This window comes from Larimichthys crocea, chromosome III (assembly GCF_000972845.2).
Source record: "Larimichthys crocea isolate SSNF chromosome III, L_crocea_2.0, whole genome shotgun sequence".
NCBI classification, from domain to species: domain Eukaryota; kingdom Metazoa; phylum Chordata; class Actinopteri; family Sciaenidae; genus Larimichthys; species Larimichthys crocea.
This window is the reverse complement of record NC_040013.1, coordinates 27,460,061-27,485,346: the sequence shown is the minus strand read 5'-3', so window position 1 is coordinate 27,485,346 and position 25,286 is coordinate 27,460,061. Positions and strand designations below refer to the sequence as shown.

At 41.2% G+C, this 25,286-nt stretch overlaps 1 protein-coding gene across 9 annotated transcripts in view; it reads left to right on the top strand.

Annotated features, from left to right (window-relative positions):
- Positions 1–25,286, top strand: part of pip5k1bb (phosphatidylinositol-4-phosphate 5-kinase, type I, beta b) — a 40,902-nt gene that overhangs the window by 13,265 nt on the left and 2,351 nt on the right. For all 9 annotated transcript variants that reach the window (XM_027277631.1, XM_027277630.1, XM_027277632.1 and 6 more), the window contains 12 exons: positions 8,220–8,323; positions 8,433–8,501; positions 9,189–9,319; positions 12,036–12,153; positions 14,496–14,648; positions 15,061–15,360; positions 20,473–20,675; positions 21,058–21,141; positions 21,865–21,913; positions 22,014–22,098; positions 22,982–23,140; positions 23,947–24,073. In XM_027277631.1, coding sequence (XP_027133432.1) covers positions 8,433–8,501; positions 9,189–9,319; positions 12,036–12,153; positions 14,496–14,648; positions 15,061–15,360; positions 20,473–20,675; positions 21,058–21,141; positions 21,865–21,913; positions 22,014–22,098; positions 22,982–23,140; positions 23,947–24,073 — 1,478 coding nt within the window. In that variant the 5' untranslated portion in view covers positions 8,220–8,323. The remainder of the gene's footprint in view (positions 1–8,219; positions 8,324–8,432; positions 8,502–9,188; positions 9,320–12,035; positions 12,154–14,495; positions 14,649–15,060; positions 15,361–20,472; positions 20,676–21,057; positions 21,142–21,864; positions 21,914–22,013; positions 22,099–22,981; positions 23,141–23,946; positions 24,074–25,286) is intronic.

The following is a 25,286-nucleotide window of genomic DNA, read 5'->3' as shown; positions in this document are numbered from 1 at the left end:
TCTTGTACTTTTACTGTGGTGGATCAGATTCTCTCTTAAATAAGTGATTACATTGTGATTGTGGCTGTAACTGTAAGCATAATTGATAACACCGCTTCAAGGCATAAGGACACATTTTTAAGCCAACATTAGTACAGTAGGTAGGTAGTACAGAAATGAACAGCTTTTAGTGCAGTCTTATGATTTGGGGTCAAAGCACCATGAACTCTGTTCGTACAGTACCATGGGATCTCAGTAGTAATAGGACCAAAATAACAAGCAGATGAGGCTCATTAAGAGTTACATAAGTGAGTGCCCTGAACAGTAGTTCTCAGCTCCCTCTCTCTCATTCCTGATAGTGGTCTGACTGGCCGATGTGCCTTGTGTCCACACACACGGGTGTGGCCCCATGTTGGATCTGGTTACATTCAAGATGTTCTGATTAAAAAAAAAAAAGCCTCACTGTGTTGTGATAATGAAATCCGGCACCTTGTAATGTTTGTGTGTGTTTGGTGTGACCTCGCTTCCTCGTACACCCACTCTAATTCTTCTCTCAGAGGATCCTCTCTCACTCCAGTCTACAGTGTTGCATTCTGGGTTGAAGTGCTAATGTGCCACGTCCCAGTTGCAATGAGTTGAAAGCGTGAGTGTTTGTTTTCTCTCTAGAATACTTCGTCTTGGGTTATTGTGTCATTCTTTTCAGTTGTAGCTACATTCGATCCCTTTATTTTAATATCAGTAATGCAGCAGGATTGATTGTAGAATGAGATTTGAGGTTATTTATTGAAACAAAATGTGGCCTCCATCTTTGTGAGTCTAAAGACTTGGTATCAATTCCTCTTGTGGATGTTATTGTAGTTATCATATTTCAGTTTAACAAAATGTAACTTGTCGCTGTTGTGGGATAGCCTACAATAAGCAACATGCGGTTGGTCATGCAGTTTATGATTTTGGTTTTGGTTACTGAGGGTTGTGTGTTATGCTGCTAATGATTACTTTCTTATTGGTTAATCTAGTACTATTTTGATTAATAGATTACTAAATTAAATAAACCAATAACCAAAAAAACAAAAGTAGTTATTATAGTCAGACTACACTTCTAGGCAGGCTGATATTTTGGTCATTTTATCGGTCAGGATACACATTGCACATAAATAAAATGCTTGTCATTATTGGAATTTATTCTCAGTAGTCTAACAGATCATTTGACTAATTGAATCAGTGCTCCGAGCCTCCTCAAAATATTTTAAACCAGAATCAGAGACACATTCTCCATAGCCGGCAGTATGAATCAGAGCACTGCTGAATAAGAAGGTGCTTTGTAGCATAAACATAGACAGGTCAGTGGGCAGTTTGACCCACATACTCTACTGATTGGATGAGGTTTAGCCTCCGCACCCCTGTTCAGTTGTGTTGCACCTCTACCTAAGCACAGCGTGGGCAGCTCTCTCTCTCTCTCTCTCTCTTTCTCTCTCTCTCTGTTATCTGTTTTATTGTCCTCATTCATCGGCCAGGCTGCACTCATGTCAGCACATACCATGTGTAATCACTAGGACTTCATAATCAACTGTTTACTATCATCAGTACTGTGATCAGTGTTCTCCCTAGACAATATCAAATGTATTTATGAAAGCTCCTCCACATATTTATTACAGGGATGGGACAAAACATAAATTGCACATCAGTTGTATAAATTATAAATTCATCTCTTTCATCTCCCAGTCAGAAGTCCTCACTACGAATAGATAATGTATTGCTATTATGCTGTTATCATTGTTGTCAGGTTTGCTCATGCTCAAAGTGAAAAAAGTCAAATGAAGGATTAAACGTGCACTCTCCTTTGCACATGAAGATTTACTAGTCATGTTGAGTACAAATGGAAAATAACCCTGACGATGTTATTGTATGTTTAACTGATTCTATGGACTTAAAGTTGATATATTGATAGATCAGCCTCCGTGACACATTTTGACTCTCTAGAAAGTTCCCCAATTAGATAAAATCATTATTCACAGCACCATATATAATGCTTGATGAAGTGACTTGACACATATTCTGCTACCCTGTATCCTAAATTTATGAATCTTGGGAAGACTGTCAAAAAATCCATCATTTGTCAGACTTTGCAGCTGTCCTTTGGCCCCACAGCAGGAAAATCTCTGCCAAAGAAAGCCTACAGCAGTAATTGGCTCATAATTGTGCTCTTTTGTATAATGATTGGTCGGTTGGAGGGTTGCAGACAGAGTGACACGTTGTCAACTCTGTAGGAATTTAGATAATTTGGAGGTTGTGGCGTTTGTTGTTGTTTGTTGTTGTGGTTGTTGTTTTGGCCCTGCTGACTCCCCCAAACCGCCCTCCTACTTTCCTGTCCTGGTAAGGACGGGGCATGCAGAGGCCCACTTAGGGGATCCTGGGGTGCTAGAGTGAGACAGTGGGAAGAAAAGATGACAGAAGTGTCGGGCAGCAAGACATAGAGGAGTGGGTGAGGACAAACAAGTGGGAGAGAAGAGTTAAAGAATGCAGAAATTTGACAACATGAAATTCTTTGTCTTTTTCTTCAGCAGCCTGTGACCTCCGATCAGTAAAGGCAGTCACCTAATCTTTTCTTCTTTCCCCATGATTGACTGCTTCTGAGAATAATAAACACTCAGTTGTGCCCACAGCAATATGCATATAATAAACAAGCCTGCCACCCTTGTGGCGAGGAGAGCAAGAGGACCTTTGGACTCCAGGGCAGGGCTGAGTAAAACTAAACCGGGCTAAACTGGGACAGGCAAGTTTCTCTCTTCTCTTCGTGTCATGTTATCACTTTTTTCCATGTGCTGTGGCATAAGGAGCTGGGGCTCCCAGAGATATCACTGGTGGTTGAATATAATAAGCCAGCTGTAATAAGTCCTTGTCTCAGAGTGTGTCGTGGTGTAGTGTATCGCTCCATCAGGGCAGGCTCTCCGTGCCTCTGTGTCTTTAGAGAACATTGTCTCTGTTTTCTCTCCATGTACTCATCTCTATGTCCCCCCCCTCCCCTACCCTCACCCCTTTTCAGTTGAATCATGTGACTCTCTGGACACAGAGGGTAACCTCCTCCTCACTGCTTCTCATGCAGAGTGGAACTAGAGTGAGACACTCTCTGAATTACAAATACATAGGCCGAGTCCTCTCCCTGGGTTTCTTAGAAATATTCATATATCATATTTATCATGTGACTATGTATTTGCATTTGCATTATTATAGTGCAGATTTTTTACCTTTCCTGTCCTGCTGGGAAAATTGCTTTGCTTTAAATAACACTGGGTATGTGGTCTTGATGTGCTCTGCAACAGAAATCACAAGCACCCAACAAAATATGTAAAACTCTATGTCTTCTTTTGTCATTCCCTATTCCCTCTGTCTAGCTAATTACTTCCATTGACACATGTGAAAGGTTATAGCTCTGTAGGTGTTATCCCTCTTTCTCTTCCCACCTATTGTTTCTCTTTATTTGCTCTTACCAAAGAGTCAAATACTGTCAGTAATGAAAATGTATCTTTAACCTGGCCAGTAGTTTACCCTACTAAAATAAGAATTCAGATTTATGCTGTGCTTAGCACACACTGTAAACCTTGTAAAGAGTTCCCATTCATGCACTTTTGTTGTGCTTCTCCTTGTATCATTATGTTGGTAAGACATAAAGTACGTCTCTGTATTTTTAGCCACACCAGCTCTGCTGGTGGATAGATCAGTCTGTTTTCATAACACTGCCCCAACTATAAGATGGATTTCACTTTCACGCTGTTAGATAACATGCCAAACATTCATGTACGGAGTGTACACACACATGTTAACATGTGGAGGATACAGTACATTCCATAAACATCTGATTTTGCATGGTAAACATGAAACTCTTTGATTTAGCCAACAACATTTCTTTTTCATTTGGCGTTGCCCTTTGGCCAAATTACTACTCGTGGTATAGCAATGAAAGATGTTCCCACGTTGTTCATATAAATGGACTGCCTGTGTGGCTACAGATTCCTGTCTTGTTTAGACATACAGTGTACATACTCACACGCACTTCTTTGCCAGCTCTGCAGTGCTGCACAATGCCTGGTCTACACAGGCCAACAGTACTACTGAAAGCTGCAGCACAGCTTGTCCCTCAGAGGGCTGATGAACACAAACACACCTCGAGAGGATACAGTGAAATGTGGAACAGAACCAGCACCAAAAAACAATCCAAAATAATATCTTCCTGCTGATTAACGTGTTCATTTGATGTGGGGACTGTATGACAGGTGCACACAAAACACGTGTCTGTGTACACGTGTACATGTTGAAACTGTGCACACTTCACGTTTTTACCTGTTTTACTTGTGTTTTTGTAAACAAAAGTTTAGGCACTTTGTCTTGTGGATTCAGAGCATGGCTCCTGAGTTTGGGTGTGTTTTCTCTTTTGGTGTCTTTGAGATTGATGAGCAGACATTTCTGTTTGGCTGAAAATCACACACAAGACAGTGTTAGTCTCTTCTCTAACCTCCCTCACTCTGTCTGCTGCCCACCAAAAATGTTCTCTGCCTGTCTCATTTATCTGTGAGAAAAACATTCTCGAATTCTTGAAAAGTCTACAGATGAAGAATAAATAAGAAGGTGGTTTTTGAGGACGACGTACAATTTGTTTGTTATCATCATTTGTAGGACTGATTATTTCTGCCTGGCTAGTGGAGGGGAGCCCACACATTAGATGTTTGTTTCCCAGCTGCATGATTCATAACAGAATATGACACATTTCATAGAAGCAACTATTTTGCACAGTTGGGGTAATTTGTTTCCTGTAGCCCTGGAATATTTAGTATATTTTGGATATAGAAATATAAATTGCAATTGAACAAGTTGTCCGAATTAAATTCTGAGCTGTAGTCAAGGTAGTTAAGTTAATGAAGCCGATCCTCTGCAGGTCGAGCTAAGCTGACTCTGCATGCATCTTCTTGATTGTATCCATCCAAATCCAGATATCATTCAGGGATTGTGAAGGTCATGAAAGCCCAGCAGTCTAGTCCTCTCTCCAGCTCTGCATTTCTGGGCTGCTATTGATTCTCCATTATGTCTCCAACCTGCTTCAGTAATCTAATAGTATCTAGGGACTGAAGCAAAGCAGAGCAAAGAGAAGGCTATATGTAGTATCTGTGTCCTGATGAAAGAAACCATGGGAGCCTCTTTGAATACCTCACTGCTGTCATGATCAAATGGTTGAAAATGGTAAGAGATGATTTTAAAATTATATATCATTTCTAAGACAAATGTGTAGCATGGGTGGTGATTGATTTATCTGATCAAACACTATCTTGCCTACTGAGGGAATATTACCACCACTATAGCTACTTACACTTTTGGACAGCTCAGACGCATTGGATTTGCATTTTTATCATACCAGACGGCCCATGTCTGCTCTCAGCAACATATTTTCCTTGCCAGGACTGCTTGGCTCTATAGTGCCTATTTGACTTCCACAGGGACTGACTAGCACCCTTGGTAATGTCTCTGAAACCATGGAGGAGATATGGTATGAGAGCCAGTGTTTAATCTGCACTCAAGTGTGTTTGTTTGAAGGGTGGTAGAGTTTCTGACAAGGGCGTGCGGGACGAGTGGGAAGAGAGTTGTTTAGGAACTGAGACAGACAGAGAGAAGAGCTAAGTAAGTAAAGTTTATTTATATAGTGCCTTTTCAGAGCAGTAGTCACAAAGTGCTACACAATTAGGGAAGATGAAGTAAATCAAAAGTATATTATTGACCAAATCTGGGTTTTGACAAAGTTGTAAAAAGAGCTGTTTGCAAAGAAAATCTAAAGTTGCAACAGTTTTGTCAGCTGCGTTGTCTGTGTGCATAATAATTGTTTGTGCGTGAAATGCAAGCTAGACAAGTGTGTGAAATGTAAATTAATCCAGAATGTGTTTTCCCCATTTCGATTGAATTTTTTCCTGCTTTAAGTGCAGACATACTGTAATGTAGCACAGTTTTACCATGACGTAAAGTCTTTGTGATCTTGCTTGACTTTCACAGAGGAACACAAACAACGCAGAACTCAACTCCACTCCACTGTGTTTTTTTTAAAATTCAGATTTAGACTTTCAAGTATAGAGTTTCCTTCTTATTGATCAGTTGTATCAATTTACCCATTTGGTCCTCATCCAGACCACAAAACATCCACTATCTGCCAGAGTCATTGATTTGACCAAGATGCATTTTTAGATTTGTAGCTCACAGTAATGTATTTTTCACTTACAAGGTATCATTTTACATACATGTAACAGTGTACATGTGTTCTCTTTTTTTCCTTGTTATACTGCTGTATGTTAGTGGTATTTGCAATGGGACTGTTTGACAGTGATAAGACATGGCTGATTAGGATGATCCATTCATCCATTTCCATCTGCACGTCCAACCATCTGTCTGCCTATCTTTTGTTGAGAGGTGAACAACAGACCTACTGTTGTGCACTGTGGCAGCGGGCCTCGCATGGATTGTTCTGGAAACAGTTTGTTGGAGCACCGGCTGGGTTGTGGGGTCAGGTGAGAGAGATAGAGAGGTCCACACAATCCCCTTTACACTGACACTCGCGCCAGGGCTGAACAGAGAGCCAGACAGACCGGGAGGCTCATTAACATTCCTCAGGTTTCAGAGCACACATACAGTGTGATGGCTCAGGTGGATCAACACCTCATGACACGGTGATGAACAGAAATATTATGATTAATTTCGAATGATTAATGACGATGAAGATGATTTTGTTCGAGGTGTTCCAGTCATACAAAGTCATGGGATGAGTTGACGAGTTTTGTGTGACCATACTTGTTCATCCCAAAGAGGGGGAACACAAAAAGACTGAATATTAGTTGGTGATGGAGAGCGTATAAATGATGCATGATGATAAATCATAAAGACACATGGCTGCAGAGAGACGTGGTTCAAGCTAAAATATATTTGCATTGGTGTTGTCTGTGTTTATAGCAACAGAAGAGCTGTGCAGAGATAACAACCAGTCTGGAGATAAGAGTGGCTGCTACATTCTTGTAATATCTGAATCAGTGTGTGTGTCAATGTGCATTTAATTATCCCTTTGAACATGGCTACAGCATACTGTATTTGTGCCTTTTTGAATACATCCTGCAGTTATAGTAGCACTGTAACTGCTAGTAAGATGTTCAAAATATAACTGCGCCATTGAGTGTAATTCTGATTTGATTGGAATATGATTGGTGGTCACAGAGCGGGTGACTAGACGACATGTCGCAGCAAGTGCTGATGAAGCAGAGAGTCATTGTGCTATAGTCGAGGCTCTGAGACCACCAGGTGCATTTATATGCAGGTGGAGTGGTGACTGCAGACTTTCCAGAGCTTATCAGACAAAGTCCAAATTTTGTGTTTCTATTAAGCCTCGGCTCCTCTTACTTGTCTGTGTCCTTATTTCCCCCCCACTCACTAAGAAGACACACACACACACACACACACACACACACTGAGACACAGTTTTCTTGAAAGTAACAAGGACAGGAAAGAGAGTGACAGGGAGTGGTACAGTAAAATTTGAGAACATATGAGGAAATGAGACAGACTTGGTTGTGCTTTAAGCGAGGCAGCTCTAGCAGATTGCTTTTCAGCCACAGGGCTACACCTCATACATACACACTGCAGCTCTGCTTCTTTATGAGGTGTTATTAATCCAAAACACACACATACACACACACATGCACACGGTCTGGAAAAGGAAATTATGAAAATAGAGGAGGAGGAGGAGGTGGAGGAGGAGGAGGAAGAGGAGGAAGGTGCCACTAAATGTATAAGGATAGTTTTCTACATCTGCACAGCATGATTTGGGAGGCGACAGCTGAACTGTCAATCAGGATTGTATTGGTCTCCAAAACAAGACTCTAACAAAAAGAGTAGGGCTTATTACACATAAATAAACATTTAATTAGTCACGAGTGGCTGTCAAAGCAAAGAGCTCTTGCTGCAGGCTGGTTCAACAGTAAGAGTTTAGAAATAGCCTGAATTGCCTCTCCTATCGGGCACAAATTAACCCAGACCTCAGACTTATCGCAGTTAATCAGGGAGTCTTTGCTGGTGGATATATTCCTTTCCATCCTCGGCTTGTCATATCTTAACTCAAGAGCAGCTTCACTCCAGCTGAAGCTGTGAGCGTTTTTTTGTCCTGGTTTTTTACTTTTTTTATTTTTTTATTGTGTAATAATAACTCTGGTCTCTTGCAGAGGGTCCCCTGACAGATCCAAACCTCCTGATGTTTGCTCAAGCTGACAATCAAGAGATGTTGCCCTGATTGCCGTTTGTCAGGCACAGCTTTTCATTAAGCAGGGTAGGTTTACAATGTTGATTTTTTTTCAGCACCTTCCTGATGGAAACATTAATTGTTGCTTAATCTGGTCTTAATGGGTTAAACATAGTTTTATTTGTCTTACTTCCAGATGTCAACCACAACAGAAAATGGGATGGGAGGGCCTCGGAGCACAGGCAGAGAGAAAACATACAAAAAGGTAAAAGATATAGCTTTTCTTCATAACAACAGCCTCACTGTGCTTGGTTTTATTTGCCTCTTAAGGCAATGTGAACCTGTTCCATTACATTACAGTTATTTCGGAATGCTGCTCTTTAGAGCCAACAAGTCCAAAAGGTCTTCACTTGTGAGCCTGAGTCACATGAGTCCTTATAAATGTCCTTCTACAGCACATAATGTCCTGACCCCTGCCAGGGCCGGCTGCCAGAGATCAGTCAAGTGCTGGTCACACTTGTTTTCTTTCTTTCTTTTTTTTTTTTTTTCACTATAGACGTCACTGCTATTGGCAGCATTTCTTAAGATGCCACCATTACAAGGCTCTCTACAGTGGCTGTTCAGGTTGGGACTTAAAAAGTAGTCAAAGGTCTTTTTGTGGTAGCTACTTACGCAACAAGAGTACTAGTATGTTTATGTCCCTGACTGTTTGGGTTTTATTGCATTTCTATGGAAATAACAGCACAAGATTGTACTCTACATAAGTCATGGATTTTAATGCCTTAGTGTATGATCTGCTTTCCTAATTTTGAGGCTGTATACCATGCCATAGTCTACATTGTGAAAATAACTTATAAAATGTAAAAGAAAGAGAAACATGGCTCAAACGGAAGGGTTATTACTCTTTTTTTTATTTTTGACATGATGTTTTCTCTTCTATTTTCCCATCTAGACTACGTCATCGGCCTTGAAAGGGGCCATTCAGCTTGGGATTGGCTATACAGTGGGCAACCTCACCTCTAAGCCTGACAGAGATGTGCTTATGCAAGACTTCTATGTGGTGGAGAGTGTGTTTCTGCCGAGGTCAGTGCTACGTACATACATACGCACATGGCTTCTTTATACAGCAATTTTTTTTCATTCAACATACGTGGCAATGGCTTCCACATTGTCATCACAATAACAGCCAGGCTTTTGCATAAGCTTAAGGTTATTGGTTAGGACAGGCAGTGAATCCAAGAGCTGCATCATAAAAACAGATTATGTGTAGGTGGTAACAGGCTGCTCTTTGGCTGTGACAGTTTCCTGTCTCTGCAAAGTAAATGACTGGAAAGCGACTCGAGAGTAAGCTTTGCCTGTCTGCCCGCTTAAATATTATGTCTGTCTGGGTCTTGTATTAAAAAAAAAACATTTAAAGCTATTATTAATTAATCATGTTCAATGGAAACTGCAGGACATCCAGTCCAAAGAAGTTGCCGCTACCACAAACTACCACCATCATTTATCAAAAAGTGAAATTTGCTAGTCTAAGTCATGATGCAGGGATAAAACTATTCTAGTGGATAATCCTGCCAAGAACTGTGAAATCAGCTTACTGCCACAGTGCAAAACATACGTCAGATCATTTAGGGGGCTGCTCTGTCATCTTAGGCCATCTTCAGCTTAAATGAACATTTTATATAATCCAAAACAGACCTATGAATTCTTTGAAAGTGTGACTCAGATATCCACACATACACAGTTTATGCACACATACTGTATCTGTTTTAAATCAGTATCACAGTGTGACTTAATCTCCTCACAGTTGATAACATTGTCATTTTTAGAGGATCTAATCATTGTTGTACGAATAGATCGAGATTGTGTTCATTCTAGTTATTTGTCTGTGGCCAAATACATGTGTACACAAGACTGCCTGTAACTCTGACGCTTTAGGAAGAGAATTTGTGTTCTACAAGGAAATACTTTGGTTTAACTTTGAGGTTATGCACCAGGATATGCAAACTCAGTATTGTTTATGCAAACCTGATCTTGACACGCACATTTACTGTCCTGTTCCTCAGCAACAGCCAAACATTACTCTTTGGTGTTGGCTCTTACAGTGATGAAAAAAAAAAACAGCTGTAGCTTCGCTGAGATAGTAAAGTACAAAAGATGAAAGCGAGCTTGTTGCTTCATTCTCGGTCAATGTCAAATTTTTTCACACAGTGATGAAATAAAATGAAAGATGTCATCATCTTCAGGGTCAGCTTTTCACTGGTAAAAACGTTAACCGGTTTAGAAAAAAGGAAATTACACAACAAACAGAACATAATCAGTGGGAACAGAAAATTGATGTCTTACATCTGGCAAACGATTTCCCTCTTTATTCTCTTACTTTCTGTTTCTTTTTTGTTCTGTAATAGCACAAAAGCACAAACCTCTCTCTCTCTCTGACAGAGTATCATGAGAGCGAGACGGCTGTCTGATGTTTTCATTGCATCCCTCCCTCTCATTGCTTCTCTCCTTCTCTTCCTCCTCATCTTGTTGCTCCTATCTGGTGCTCCACTGTTGTTTGTCCTGTCAGTCTAGTTTTGGATGGCTGGAAATGTCACAGATCACCTTGACTCCCACACACATACACACACACACACACACACACACACACACACACACATACACACACACACACACACACAGATTTTTATTTATCTCTGACACTCACCACACATCTTTCACCAAGCACACACACACACATACACACGCACAGATAGCTCGCTGATTAGATTGAATGAAACATTTCCAGGTGCTCTTTGTTGTTAAATGGTTTCCATGTGTGATAAATGTTACCATCACAGACTGTCAGTCATTGATAATAGATAACTGTTGTTGCCTTCACACACTAAACAGAGCAGTCCGATTTCATTGTATAGTAATCACAGGTATAGTGTTACACAACAGGGCTTGACTGTTCTCTGTATCCCATTTCTGAATCAGGTACCAGCACCAAAACAACAATGCAATAGCCTCTTTACCCAGAAAAAACATCTAAGTCCTCAGAATGTAAACCAGATTTAGAAGCGGCCTGGAAAACAAAAACCTTTATTAACCTAGTTCTTGTAGATTTAGGGTCAGTGTGATTGATTTCAATAAGAGTTTATTTGATGAAAGACTTGATGGCTGACTCATGCTAACTGTATCAGCTGTACATACTCCTGTGTCCTGGTGCTTGGTCACAGGTCACAAAACACGATTATTCCTGTGACCGTCTGAGAATGTCAGTGACCCAGTCAGAACGACAAAGAATAAAGCTTATTTTGTGTGTTTGTTTGTTTTTTTATTTTCATCATTTTGCCAGTCCCCTTTCACTCCCTCTTAGTCACGGCTCATGTGTTGTGTCGTATTGTTTAGATCCAGTAACCAGAGCCACCTTCGGTCTCCAGGCGAAGAACTTTACACAGGCCAGTTTGTCACCACAATACGGGTTCCCATAAATGACTTGACTGAAACCTGTTCATGCATGGGTGGAGCATATTACAAGGGATCACTGATACACTTACTCGGAGTCAATAGCCTAGATACCAAGGCACAAAGATTAGGTGTTAGGCTTCACTTTCCCCCTGGTGCTGCCTGCATGGGATCCTTGGTTGGAGAATGACTGTTTGTGTTAATAACACTGACTCTGTTTCACCTGTATAATGTTAAACCCTTAGTAACCCTTAATAGGTTTAGTGTTGGAATAATGTATCTAACATCTAATGTAATGTACATTATGTGTTTTTATTTCCTGACATGCTGGATTGTTCATTGCACATCCCAGTGAGGGAAGCAACTTGACTCCAGCACATCACTATCCCGACTTCCGCTTCAAGACCTACGCCCCACTGGCCTTCCGCTACTTCAGGGATCTGTTCGGTATCAAACCAGACGACTACCTGGTAAGACTAAAACCTGGGCTTTTTTTGACAAATGTCATCCAGATGTAGGTGTGGGGAGGAAGTGTTAAAGGTCAAATCACATCAGGCACACATATTGTATAACTAAAGTAAGATGCATTTGACATTTTGGAAAATATGTGCATTGACTTCCTGGACTCCCCAATGGTTGCCTGTTCAGGACATCACTGCTCCTGGCTGAGAAGTAGTCATGTAACCCAATGTAAATTTACACCCGGATTAGATGAACAAAATATGACATGTTAGTTAGTGAGTTTTAAAGTTTCTGGGTTTCTTGCATTCAGGCAATGCCAGGCTTGCTGGTTCAACCTGTTTCCAGTCTTTATACTAACTGCCAGCTGCCTGTAGCTTTGTATTATCAGACAGATGTGCGAGTGGTATCAATCATCTCACATAACTCTTGGCAAGAAAGCATAACATTGCAAACTATAAACATAAACAAGAGATGATAGCCCGTTGGTTGTCTTTCTCCTGACTTGTAACTTGTAACTGAACTCAACATGTATTTTATTGAGTAGTGGGCAATTAATGCCCTACACCATCTGTTCAGAGAAAAGACAGGATTTGAAGATGAAGTCAAGGCAAAACAAACATTGTAGTGGTGAAGATATAGGAGGTAATGACTGAACTAATGATGCATGGCTTCGGCTCCCAGTGCTGAATGAAATCAGCAGACGATTATGTGATTTCCTACGAGAATCCAAGACAAACACAGATGGAGAAATAGATAGAGAAAGACTGAGAAATGGAAATCAATAGATTCTGACAAAAGTCTTGGATGTCTAATATCACTCATAACACATGTGGCATGTTCAAACAGTACCCTACGTGCAATCATGTTTGTTCATTTCATTTTCTGCTTACGAAAGAGTTACCCTGACATTTATTGCTTGGATGAAAATTACATTTTGTGTAATCGTGTTTGGGCTTTATCATGTTATTATGTTTTCCTATTTTCTGTCTGCTTTCAAACCCACTAGCTGCATTCTTGCTTTTGAATGCAAATTTGTTTCTGCATAACTAAAAGACAAAAGGCTCTGGAGGAGAGAGATGAAGTCAAGGCAGTAGAGAGAGGATGGCATAAGGCACAGCAGCTTAGAGGATGTACCTCCTCGTGATTGATGTCCTTGAGGTGATGATGAATTCATTCAGACAGAAGCCACACAGCAGCACCTAATTAAAGGAGAGAACACACAAGCACACACACACACAGTATGCTGAATGCAAATGCAATAAACTGCGGATGTGTTAGTATTGTGTGTATTAGTAACTCAATGTGACTGCAGATGGTCATCAGTGAAAGAGTCTCTGAAGAAGGAGAGCGGATGTCTCCAGTGTTTCTCCCGAACACGTTGTTGCTGTCATAACGCACTCATTACCAATGAGCTGCTCTCAGTCTTTCCTTAATACATTGGGATGAAAGTTGTGGATCAGTTCTGGTGCTTTTTTGAGATGCAGCACAAGCAGGAATTGTTCCTGATTACCTATGGCTGAGGAGCTTATGTTTCTGCCTTTGTCAGCAGCAAGGGGCCTAATGGCAAACTGATCAGCTTTGTGCTCGTGATCCAGATATGATATTTCTGCAATTAACTAATTAGTGTTTTTGGAAAGACCTGCTTTCATTGACATGCTGGTTATGTATGTTATGTAGCCAAACAATCATGAACCTTTGTGTACTTCTGGTCTGTGGATGTTTTCATTGGCTAAGCTCCTTAGTTCCAACTAAATAAATCTCAATATTACAACATAATCTTATATTTAGACAACAGTGTGCTTGCAACTTTAAGCCACAGTCACCTTAACCCCATGCCAAATCTTGGGGGTGAATTTTAACAAGCCAGGCTGCGTTGCCCAGTCAGTGTCTTACCTCACTAATGCTCTTGTGGTTGAATGGGATGAAATGTGTGGAAAGCCTTTCCAGCAGAGTGAGGGCTATAGATCACTTTTGGAAGGACATGTTTGACAATTGCAATGATGTAATGATGTCCAGGTGTACACTAAGTTAATTAGTACTTTGAGAGTGTATAAAGTCATTGAAACAAAACAACTACTTTGACATAAACCTGGAGCTTGAAACAATGTAATGAAATGATCCTAAAGCCAGTGAAGATTTACTACATTTTCTTTTTTTCTTACAGCACGGCACACACACACAAGACGTCTGTGGTGTGGCATCTTTGTTCAATCATATTTTGCATATAGACTTTAACTTGTGATAATGCTGTTCATGTCAGGATATGTTCCAAGCAATGCTGTTCTCTTGAACTGTGACCTCTGTTTAATGTGAAATGTTAAACTGGTTTGTTTATGTTTCTTCTCCTCAGTACTCTCTGGTAAACGAGCCTCTGATTGAACTGACCAACCCGGGGGCCAGCGGCTCTCTCTTCTACCTAACCAGTGATGATGAGTTCATCATTAAAACCGTCCAGCACAAAGAGGCCAAGTTTCTCCAGAGATTGCTACCAGGGTACTATATGGTAAGACACTTAAAGCTGCTTCATAAAGGTTCCAGCACCTGGTGTGGTGGCAAAACCTCTTACTCTCTGAGTGTTGAATGGGTGTCTAAAATCCTCTTAGTGTCAGATGCTTAAGTGGCATAAATCAGATGCACTGAACATTCTCATTAGCTCCAGCTATAGGGCACCATGTGGCTAAAAACTGTCTCACTCAAGGGGATGGAGGATTTAAAACAGTCCCAAATATTTAAATTATAGCAAGTAAAACAATAGTAACAAAGTGACATGTACAGATTTTTAACAGCCCTATAAATACAAAAAATACCTTTTATATTCATCAGGTAATATTGCAACATTATATTGCTATTCAAAAAACAGGAACTCCTGACATCGTCATTTTCTTCATTGCTTAAGGCTGTCTTTCATTTCACAGAACCTGAACCAGAATCCACGCACGCTGCTTCCCAAGTTCTACGGACTGTACTGCATCCAGTCTGGAGGCATCAACATCCGACTGGTGGTGATGAACAACGTGCTGCCACGCTCCGTCAAAATGCATTACAAGTACGACCTGAAGGGATCCACCTACAAGAGACGAGCGTCCAGGAAAGAGAGAGAGAAGTCTTGTCCCACCTATAAAGATCTGGACTTCCAGGACATGCATGAAGAAGGCCTTTACTTTGACACAGAGACTTACAACAACCTAATGAAAACCCTGCAGAGAGACTGTCGGGTAGGTGGTTTTAGCAAGTGTGTACGTGTGCTCATTCTCGTCTGTGTGTGTTCATTGGACTGGCTTTGAAATGGCAAAGTCATACCACAACAGGAAGGTCATAGATATGCAACAAACAAGGAAGTCTTGGATCAGATTTTTATTTCATTAACACAATACTTTCTTTCAAAAGAACATTGTTGTTCCTTCACTAAAAAAATGTGTAGCAAGTCAAGGACATGTCGTGGACTTGTCAAAGACATATTAGAGCTTAGAGCAGATTGCTTTGAACCTGGGAATTCACTGGAGTAAATCATAGCTGTTGAAGGAATGTCATTGACCTCTCATTCTTAACCACATTGTGTAGTAGTTCAGGACAGTGTTTGTCCATCTTGGACAGGACAAAATGTTTGGAGAAGGGAATTTTCCATGTGTTTGCCAGTGTAACCACTGTGTGTTTCCACTGTGTGTTGAGCCTAAGCTTTCAGTTTGCCCCGGGCTCTGTTCTTCCGTCTCTGTGCTGCTATGTTTCAGTACATGACAGCTCTCCAAACACTGAATGTGATTAAGACATGATCCTGGTAGCGTGAGAGACTCCTGCTGCTCAATTCAAAGATAGTCTTGCAATCGAAATGCACACATTCTTCTCTATTTTAACGCAGTGGCCAGAACACTGTCTGCTGGAGGTTGGAGATTAATAGGAGACATAGTCTGTGCTCTAGTGATCCACCAATATCCCCCCCTGCTTTGGAGCCAAGAAAACAGACATCATACAAACCATATATCTGAAAGTCTGCCGTTTGTCCATAGACCTTACATCAATATCTGAGAAATTGGTGGAAATTGGTGGTGGAGACTGGATGACCATGTGCAATGCATTTTCAGACTGTGCTGCTAGGTTTGTGGACAACAATTGTAGACAAGGAACAAGCCCAAAGGCTTTAAAAAGCAAAATAATCAGAACAGCTCAATTGCTGATTTGCTTTTCTGATGTCTCTAAATTAACAACAACTGAGATACTGTAGCTCCTAGACAGAGTTATGGGCTAAAAATGCAAAAAAAAAAAATCTACACATGGTTTGAACAGTAAAACATTAGATTACACTGTGCAACAATTATTTTGTGTTGGTTACTCAGCAACCTAATGGGTTATTTATGCAGTGACATCTCTAGCCTTTAGTTCTTTATGTGAACAAGGTAGATGGCCTCTTGGGATAGTTTCATGAATGATGACAATGTGGCTTCTAGACATTAATTTAATATATTTTACCCTCACACTGGATGGTTAATAATGGACCCAAAGCCCCCTGTGTTGTAATCCCATTTGTTCTGCTTGACATACAGTAACACACAACTCCTCCATGGGGTCCAAGCTCTGAAATTCAACCTGGAATCTGACCAGGATGTTACTGTAAGTGTGGATTGGTGTATCAGACGAGGCCCAGAGATCAGAAAGAAAGACTTCCTTCCAGACTTCCTGCTGAGCCCAACCAACCTGCCAGACCTGGCAACCCTGCATGGCATCATTCAGCTAACAACTTAATGACTTCCATTACACCAGCTTCAACTTAAATGTTTAAATGTTTTAGTGTGTGCGAATAGAAGAGCCCTGATGGTTTTATCGCCTATTGATGGCACATGGAACAGAGTTAGCAGTAATGAACAGTGTGATGCTATAGGTATATTAAGTTTACCCTGTTACAGAGCACTTCTCTTATCTTCTCTTCTCTTCTCAGCTGTTACTTTCCCACCTTTTTATACTAAGTCAAACAGTATCTCAGTCACAAGCTATTGGGCAAACCTGGGTCATGTGATGTTGGGTTTAGAGTAAGATTACCAGAAATTCAGAGGAATTTCAAGTGATCTCCTCAGGTTATGGCCCTTCTCATCATCATTAACCAGTATGCTGACTTTGCCCATGTCCTCTGTTTTGTCCTCTCTTATGTTTTCTTAAGCAGATTGCAGCCAGAATGACATCCTCCCCTTTTGCTAAGTCAGTGCTTCCTTGACCTGGTGGCAAACCTTACCCAAACGTGCCCCAAACATGTACAATATACTTGATATTTTCTGCGTGTATAGGCGTCATATTGTATGTATAAAGTATAAGGTGTGTATATGTCTTGTAGTTTATACATGCATATACATGAGTGAGACTCTTTAGCAGTAGCTGTTAGAGACTCTGTGCTGTACAGTTTGTTATTTTCATGGCTTCCTGCGCTCGCCTCCTGAGCGGGAAGCAAAGTGCCCTATAAGCAGAATCGCTGTCCATTTCCATGAGTAAGCAGCTAACCCCGTCACCCCAGGAGAGGCTGTGGACCAAAACACAGAGGAGGGGTCGGCTGTGGCCAAGCAACAGGGGGTGGGGGCGTGGAGGGAATGAGGAAGTAGAAGGGGATTGTTGTCCTATGAAAGTACACACAGCGAGGCCTCTAAAAAGCGCTTCGAGAGTTTCACAGAAATGTGCGAGGTCAGGGTTGAGTTGAAGCAGCAAGCAGAGCGATGAGACAGAGAGGAGGATGGGCAATATATTTGAGAGAATCAGATATTTCTGCTATGTGGGACACTTCTTGGGAAACGCAGGGTACACTTTCTTCCTTTTAAGTCTACTCTCCATTACTCTGCAGCTCCCCTGATACTCCCCAAATGCCAAAACAACACGCGGCATTAATAATTCATGTTGAACTCTACTGTACAATGAGAGCGAGACAGAGAAGGTTTATTGTAGTGAGTGTGCGTTTGTTGCATTCTGGTTTTGGCTATGTGTGTGTGTGTGTTTGTGTGTTTTGAATCAGAGAGGAGCATCATGTCCCAGTTGCATTACACTGACATTGCAGCAGCTGTCTGTGAGACAGGCATAATGATGGTGGTGATGCTGCTGCTGATGTCCAGCTGTTGAGACAGTTTTGTTCACACCACATTTGACAGTTGCGATAGGATAGTCCTTTACTTTTCACATATGAACAAGTGCAGAAATAGTGACTCAGATAATGTAGGCATGCATTCTTGGACGTGGGACAATAATGGGCTGCATAGCAGCGAGTGTAGCCGATCGTAAACAGTCATTTACTGTATGGTTCCTCCTCTTCTCAGACATGTGATCCTGTGACAACAATGGCTTCTCTCACTCTCAGCTGCAGAAAACCAAGGGCCTGAATTTGCAGATCAGAAGAAATTAGTGCAGTGCAGAAACAAGAAAGGCTTAACAAAAGATGCAACTAATGACTGTGTTCAAATGGTTTTTAATTTATGTTATTAGTGGTTTTCTTTTTGGAACATTGACTGAACCAGCGACCAAATTAAGAGTCACATGTCCATAATCTAATATGTTTTGTCATGGGTTGTAAGTTGCACACATGAATTATAGATGCAGAAACATTCCTGAGATTCTAACTGGACTCACAGTCAGCGTCTGGTGAGTGACCCAGCAGACAGACTCATACTTGCAGTGAATTAGTGCCACCGCAAAGTGGGGCACGCCAGTGAGCCCTTTACAGCCCTACTGGCACAGAGATAGATGGGTGGAGGAGTGCTTCAGGGTGGAATACACTGAGAAAGATGAGAGATTTGGTGAGGATTACGGCATACTGTGACAAAGCTCTCTTCCTACAGCGTTGTAGGATTAGTCTTTTCCATTCACTGTGAGAAATTGAAATAAGAACAGAGGGCGGGTTGCTCAGGGGAGAAACCCAAACGCTGATGCATCCAAGGATCAGTAATATTCTACTTTTGTACATATAAACAATATTTTTTCAGAATCCAAAGATCTTTTGCATAAACCACCATAGTAATGCAGCTGTTTTCTTTCTGCTGTGACTGTTTTAATTGTTTTGCCTGGGAAAGCTGGGGCCAGGACTCACAGTAATGGCCTTCTGTAGGCAGCCTGGTGTGCGTGGCTCTATTCAAAATGGCTGCTGTTTGAATAGGCTGGGGGAGTTCGAGTGAAGGGATGCAAATCGTCGATATGGAAAAGGCAAAGCTCAGACAAAAGCCTCAGTGTTTGTTTGAGTCAGTCATTAAGTCTATTCTGTGCTTGTGTGTTTGAGTATAAATGTGTGTGACCTCAGTAGTTTATATTACATATACAAACTGGATTTACAACCGACGCTATTAATGTCGCTTTTGCAAACAGCTTATCTAGCAAAAGATAAGAAAAAGTTGTAGGTCAACTTTAAAAAAACACTATTGTCCTCACATTCTTCACCAAAGAAGACGGTTTTTATATATATATATTTTTAATTTCTTCCAGTCCTTGGGTGTAGGAATGTGTTATTTATGGAATGAAAGTGAGATTGCCCGAGACAATAAACCTTTCATCACTCTTTCATTTCTTCAGCTTAGTCACTATGATGCGTTTTTGTCAATTTTCTTCTTAAGACTGATTTTACCAAACCTTTTTGTTGCTTTTCATCAAGAGACACACATGAAAGAGGGAGTTTTCTGATCAAGGATTTATTGAGAGTTGTGTGGTTTTTTTAAAAATATATATTTTTTTCTTTATTTGATCTTAAGGGATAAATGGGAAGTATACTTGTGTAGTATAGTTTTAAGCTCCCCTTCTCTGACGACTCATGCTTTCTCTCTTTCTCTGCCACCATCTCATAAACACTTAATTATTCAAGTCAAGAGTTATAAACCAGTACAGTGACTTTTTTTCCCTGCCTAGGTCATAAGATAAGCCTTTCCCAGATCAGGAACCTGCCCCTCTCTCTCTCTCTCTCTACCCTTGTCCTGCCCTTGACTGCTTTACCCAACCACTTAGGAGACATGAAGTCGCAGAGTCTCTGGGAAAGTGGGCAAAAGGCTCCTCAGACAGGTCAATGTGTAACACTTGGCTCACTGAGGAGAAACACCTTGTTTATTTAGCTCAAAATTAGTTTAAACAGAGATTTCCTTTTGCAGCCTTTGAGGTGCTGAAGCGTGTTTGGGGTTTGGAAGTGTTTCGGGAGGAAGAGAAATGGTGTTTTTCAAAACATTTTATGATGACGCTATATTTACTGTCAGGGAGCTGAAGGTGAAGCATCCAGTCTGTTTGTTCAGCGTTCAAACAGGTCATAGAAAATGTGAAATATTCTGTTCATTACAACCCAGCTCATGTATTCCTTGTAAAAGTGCATGTTTTGTAACTTGCTATAGGTGCTGGAGAGTTTTAAGATCATGGACTACAGCTTGCTGCTGGGTGTGCACATCCTGGACCAGAGCCAGAGAGAGGGGGGTGAGCCAGGCCAGGCAGGGGGAGACGGAAGGAGACCTGTGGGTCAGAGGGTGCTTTACTCGACTGCCATGGAATCCATCCAGGGAGACGGCAAGGCTGCCGAAGCCCTCACCACAGATGACACGTGAGTTGGCTCAGCTGGGGGAAAACACACATATTATCCACACTTATTTGGGCATACACACTCTGCCTCTGTCTGTCTCTTGATCTCCACCTTTTCTCTCCCAGACACAGTTATACAACCATGCTCATACCTCGTACAGGACACTCAAACAGTGTACACACAGTCAGGCTCTCATATAACCATGACTACACAAATACAAACACTGCCACTGTTCTGTGTATTTACAGGAATACACATGAATGTAAATACTGGAAGTGCCTCTTTTACAAACATTTGTAAAAGTGTGTTGGCACATTACTTTTATTTGAAAAGTGTTTCAAGCATTGCAGAAGAAAAACAGTAGCTATTCTCTGACAGCTGCTGTGTTCTCACTCTGTTTTAGGATGGGTGGCATCCCTGCCAAAACACACAAAGAAGAAAAGCTGCTCATCTTCCTGGGTATCATAGATATTCTGCAGTCATACAGGTACTGATCTTTATGAGATTACATAAACCTGAAGCCATTTAAAGCCACTGTTTTGTGTCATTTTAAAAAGTGAAATGTCTCGTCATTAGCCAGTAAAGATGTGACATGTGCATGAATAGTTAAGGGCTCTCTATGACTTGGCACGATTCTCAGAGTAACTGCTTGCCCTACGCCAAGACCTCTTAATGTTGAATTATCACCCTGCGCTCGCTGATGGAAAGAGCGACAAACCACTTTATCACCCTCTTAAAAGGACTCAAGACTTTTTCTCTATCCAACATGATTTAAATGGACACAGCGGCCTATCTGTCTTTTTTACTTATACATTGATTTTTTTGTCCTGAGAGCAAAAGTATCGGGTAAACGAGGAGGAAGCCTTTTGGCTCATCAGCTTTTCAAACTAAAAGCATCACATACATCTCTGTCAGCCTGGTTGGTCAAGGCATCAAAGGCACACAGAGTGGGTGAGGTGAGATCGGGTCAGGGAGTATGAATAGGCCCAATTTGTTTCCACTTATCCTGCCTTATTTCTGGTATCTTACTTCACTTAAAGACAATGTTATGTAACCTAAAACTTTGATGTATTTTCTGCTTAAATGCTGAAACGCGACCCTAGTTTGTGTAACACCAAGGGGGGAAGGGGAAGCGTCTCAGGTTTGATCAAGCATAAATGGGAAATTCCTGGTTAAAAACAAGGTTTCTTCTTGTTTTGTTTCTTCCTAGATTCATTAAAAAGTTGGAACATTCATGGAAAGCCCTGGTGTATGACGGCGTAAGTTGATTCCCTGCTCCAATCTGACAATGCTTCTTTTATAAATGAATCATTTGGTTACATACTCTCTCACACCGACGTCTTTTCTGCTATTCCTCAGGACTCCGTCTCGGTGCACCGGCCCGGATTTTACGCCAGTCGCTTCCTCAAGTTCATGAGCACACGGGTGTTTAGGAAGACTCAGTGTAAGTCTGCAGGTTGATCGTTGTCACACATGGGAGGGAAAGGAGCACACGCACAAAAAAAGAGAAGGGCAGCAATGGGAAGAAGGAAATCCTGGCCTGATAAGCAGAGTTAATGTGTAGGGACTTTTTGTGAGTCACTCTAAGATTATTAAATTAGTATAATTAACTTTTTACATCACATGGAATATCGTTTCTTTGTATTGCCCTCACGATCAACCAGCGCATTTTATTTTCTTGCCCGTTATTGTCTTTTATAGTTAGCTCTTGTATACGCATTTGAGTCACATGATCATTATGTGCAGCTATGTGAAGCTTTGATTAAATTGTAGGGTTAAATAGTTACACACCACTGAGGTGGATAAAAAAAGATTAATAAACTCCTTAAGTCAAGAAAGTAATGACGTTGGTTCCCATTTTACACAATAATCAGTCACGTGGAGCTAATTCATGTATGACAGACTGATCCTCAGTCAACCATTTTATCCACAGAGCCTTTTCTCAGTGACGTGGGTCTGGTTGTAGGTAGTCAGGAAGCAGTTTTGGAACTTAAATGTCAAATATAGTAACAATGTTATGCAAACATGCGGGACCCCCTTGGGGAAATGAACATTGCTGAAGAAAAGATTTGAGGATCTAGCTCTGCTATTAACCATCGCCAAGTCCCGTCAGAGCGAGATGACAGGAAAGGATTTAATTTCATGCCTTGCTTGGGAGGCAGAATAAGGATGGCTTATGGGAGAATCGTCATTGTGCATTTTAACAGTTTAAAGACTTTACTAATTTTGGAGGCTGAGCTTTGGAGTTTCATTGTGTGTGAATACTGCTTCTCCTGTTGCCTTTTCTGCTTTTCTTTCCTGACTCGCGCACTCCTTTCGCTCTGCAGCAATTCGATTCTCCCCTTCAAAGAGGACTCGTACTTCCATTCCGGCTCTGAAGTCGTCCTCACAGGAGATCCTTTCATCGCAGGCAGATGAGAGGAACGAAGAGGGCAGGAGGGACAGGCTGGGAGGAGCTTGCAGTCTGGCCAGTCTTGATGGACAAGGTACACAAAACAACTTTTTTTTTTTTTTTAGGAAAAACTCACACTGACCTTGAAAACTCCTTGGATACAACAACATTCACGGATTTTGTGTGTGTCATAGGAAATCTGTAAAAATATTATCATGATCTGGCCCATGAAGGTTTATGAATCTGTCTCTAGGGATTTACAGCTGACCTTTGTGTCTGATATGAAGGATTGCTGGACAACGCAATGCCGGAAGAAACAAGGGTGTGGGAGTGTGGGTGTGTGTGGAGCGGAAAGAGAAGTCACGGGGTCGTGTGTTCGCTTTCTCTTTACAACCGAGCGCTATTCCACCATCGTCAGCAGCTGTGATGCAACATACTATAAAGCAATTTGGATGGTCACCCTTCCTGACTCTGTCCCCACAATTACTTAATCAGTCTCACTGAAGACAGAGTAAATCTTTAACGCTGAAGTGTGACGTTGATACGGAGAAATATGTCAGTTTTATTGGAATAATTTAATCAATTAGGTTAAATCAAATTTTCATTCCCAGGTTGTCTTTTCCCCCTGTGGATGATCAAGTGCCAGCTTTACAGTTAAACAGTTATACAAAGCTGTATTGATCACAGTGATTGGTAAATTGGGCGTTTTTGGTGTTGGAACTTTTTACAAAGTTTACTCATTATGGATTCAAAGTTATCTAAAGGCTGTGTGAATCTGGAGTCTTATCTCAGCTTAGGCTTAGAGACATATGGGTCAGATGAAAAGATAGAAAATGTGGAACGTGTGTGCATATTTCTCTTTGCTGATATCACATGAATGTGGTTGTTGTTTTTACTTAGCTGTGTTTGGTTCATACCTGCGTCCTGATCTGGTCCCTGCCAACCCGTCCTTCTATGAGGGATCCTCCATGGGAACCATTTCCACTTCCTCCATCTTTGTCAACGTGGACAACCAAACAGAGGACAGGTATGGCATATACCTGTTTACCTTTCTACTCTTTCCTACACACTGTGTTGATTTAGAGGTGGAACTTAAAACATTAAAACCATGATGCAAGAGAGAGTACACAGCGGTGTTAACAACAGTGTTGCCACGCCTAACACACAAACACACACACACATATGCTCACACACTCCCACGTTATTGTCACCTGTGCTCTGACGTAGTAGGTGACTCACATATTCACACATTTCCTACAGATGGACTGTATAGTTACAGGATGAGAGGTGTTATGATGGGGAATGTCAGGCAAGGAAGAAAAAATACTCCTGAAGTAAATCAATCCATGAAAAGGAATATCTGTCTTTGCTTCAACAGGAATATTCTAACAGTAGAGTGTAGACTAGTTGAATTATTACCACATATCATATCGTAAAACCTGATAAAAAACCCTACTGTGCATTATGAAATGATAATCAAGGTATGACATTAACAGGTTTTATTACACCTACACCTACACAGAGGACAAAAGCTTCTGGACACTTTGTCCTCTGCCCTCTACGTGTTTCCCATCTTTCACCTCTACTTCTGTCCGGCAGTGTCAGGTTCAGAGGCTTTCTGAGGCTCCATTGTGTGACTTGCCTGGTCTTGTCCTTTCATCAGTCACCTGCTGCTGCACTGACATTGTTCTGTCAACTCTTTTCATAAATATTTAAACACCGGCTTTGACAAGGTCTTACTTGGTGCCATTACGCTGCAGAAAGACTGTGACAAAAGACGACAAGCAGTGCAGTGGCGACTCTACATCCACCAACTATAATCCCTGTCTGACAGCTGCTTTGCCTCTTTGAGCTGTAACACCTTATGTTGTGATGTGTCCGGGTAGGATTGTGTTAAAACAAAGCTGTTCATGTGTATCTCCTTCTTATCCATCCATCTCCGCAGCTCTACTTCTCTGCTGCTCTCTCTCTACCTTTCATTTTGCCTTTGAACAAAAAAAGTAGTCAGTCACTTGTCATGTAAGGGTAAAAACACATTCCTGAATTTATCAGGGAGTCACCTGACACACATGTAAGATAAATAGCTTTAGTTGCCCCCTGGTGGTTGAACCAGGACTGTAAATAAAAAGGGAGATGAACAACATTGCACTCCTGATGCTTAATCTAGTTGGTCAAGCTATATTTAAAATATTTACACTGATGCAGTCTCATACCACACTTTATTGCATTATTAAACATTT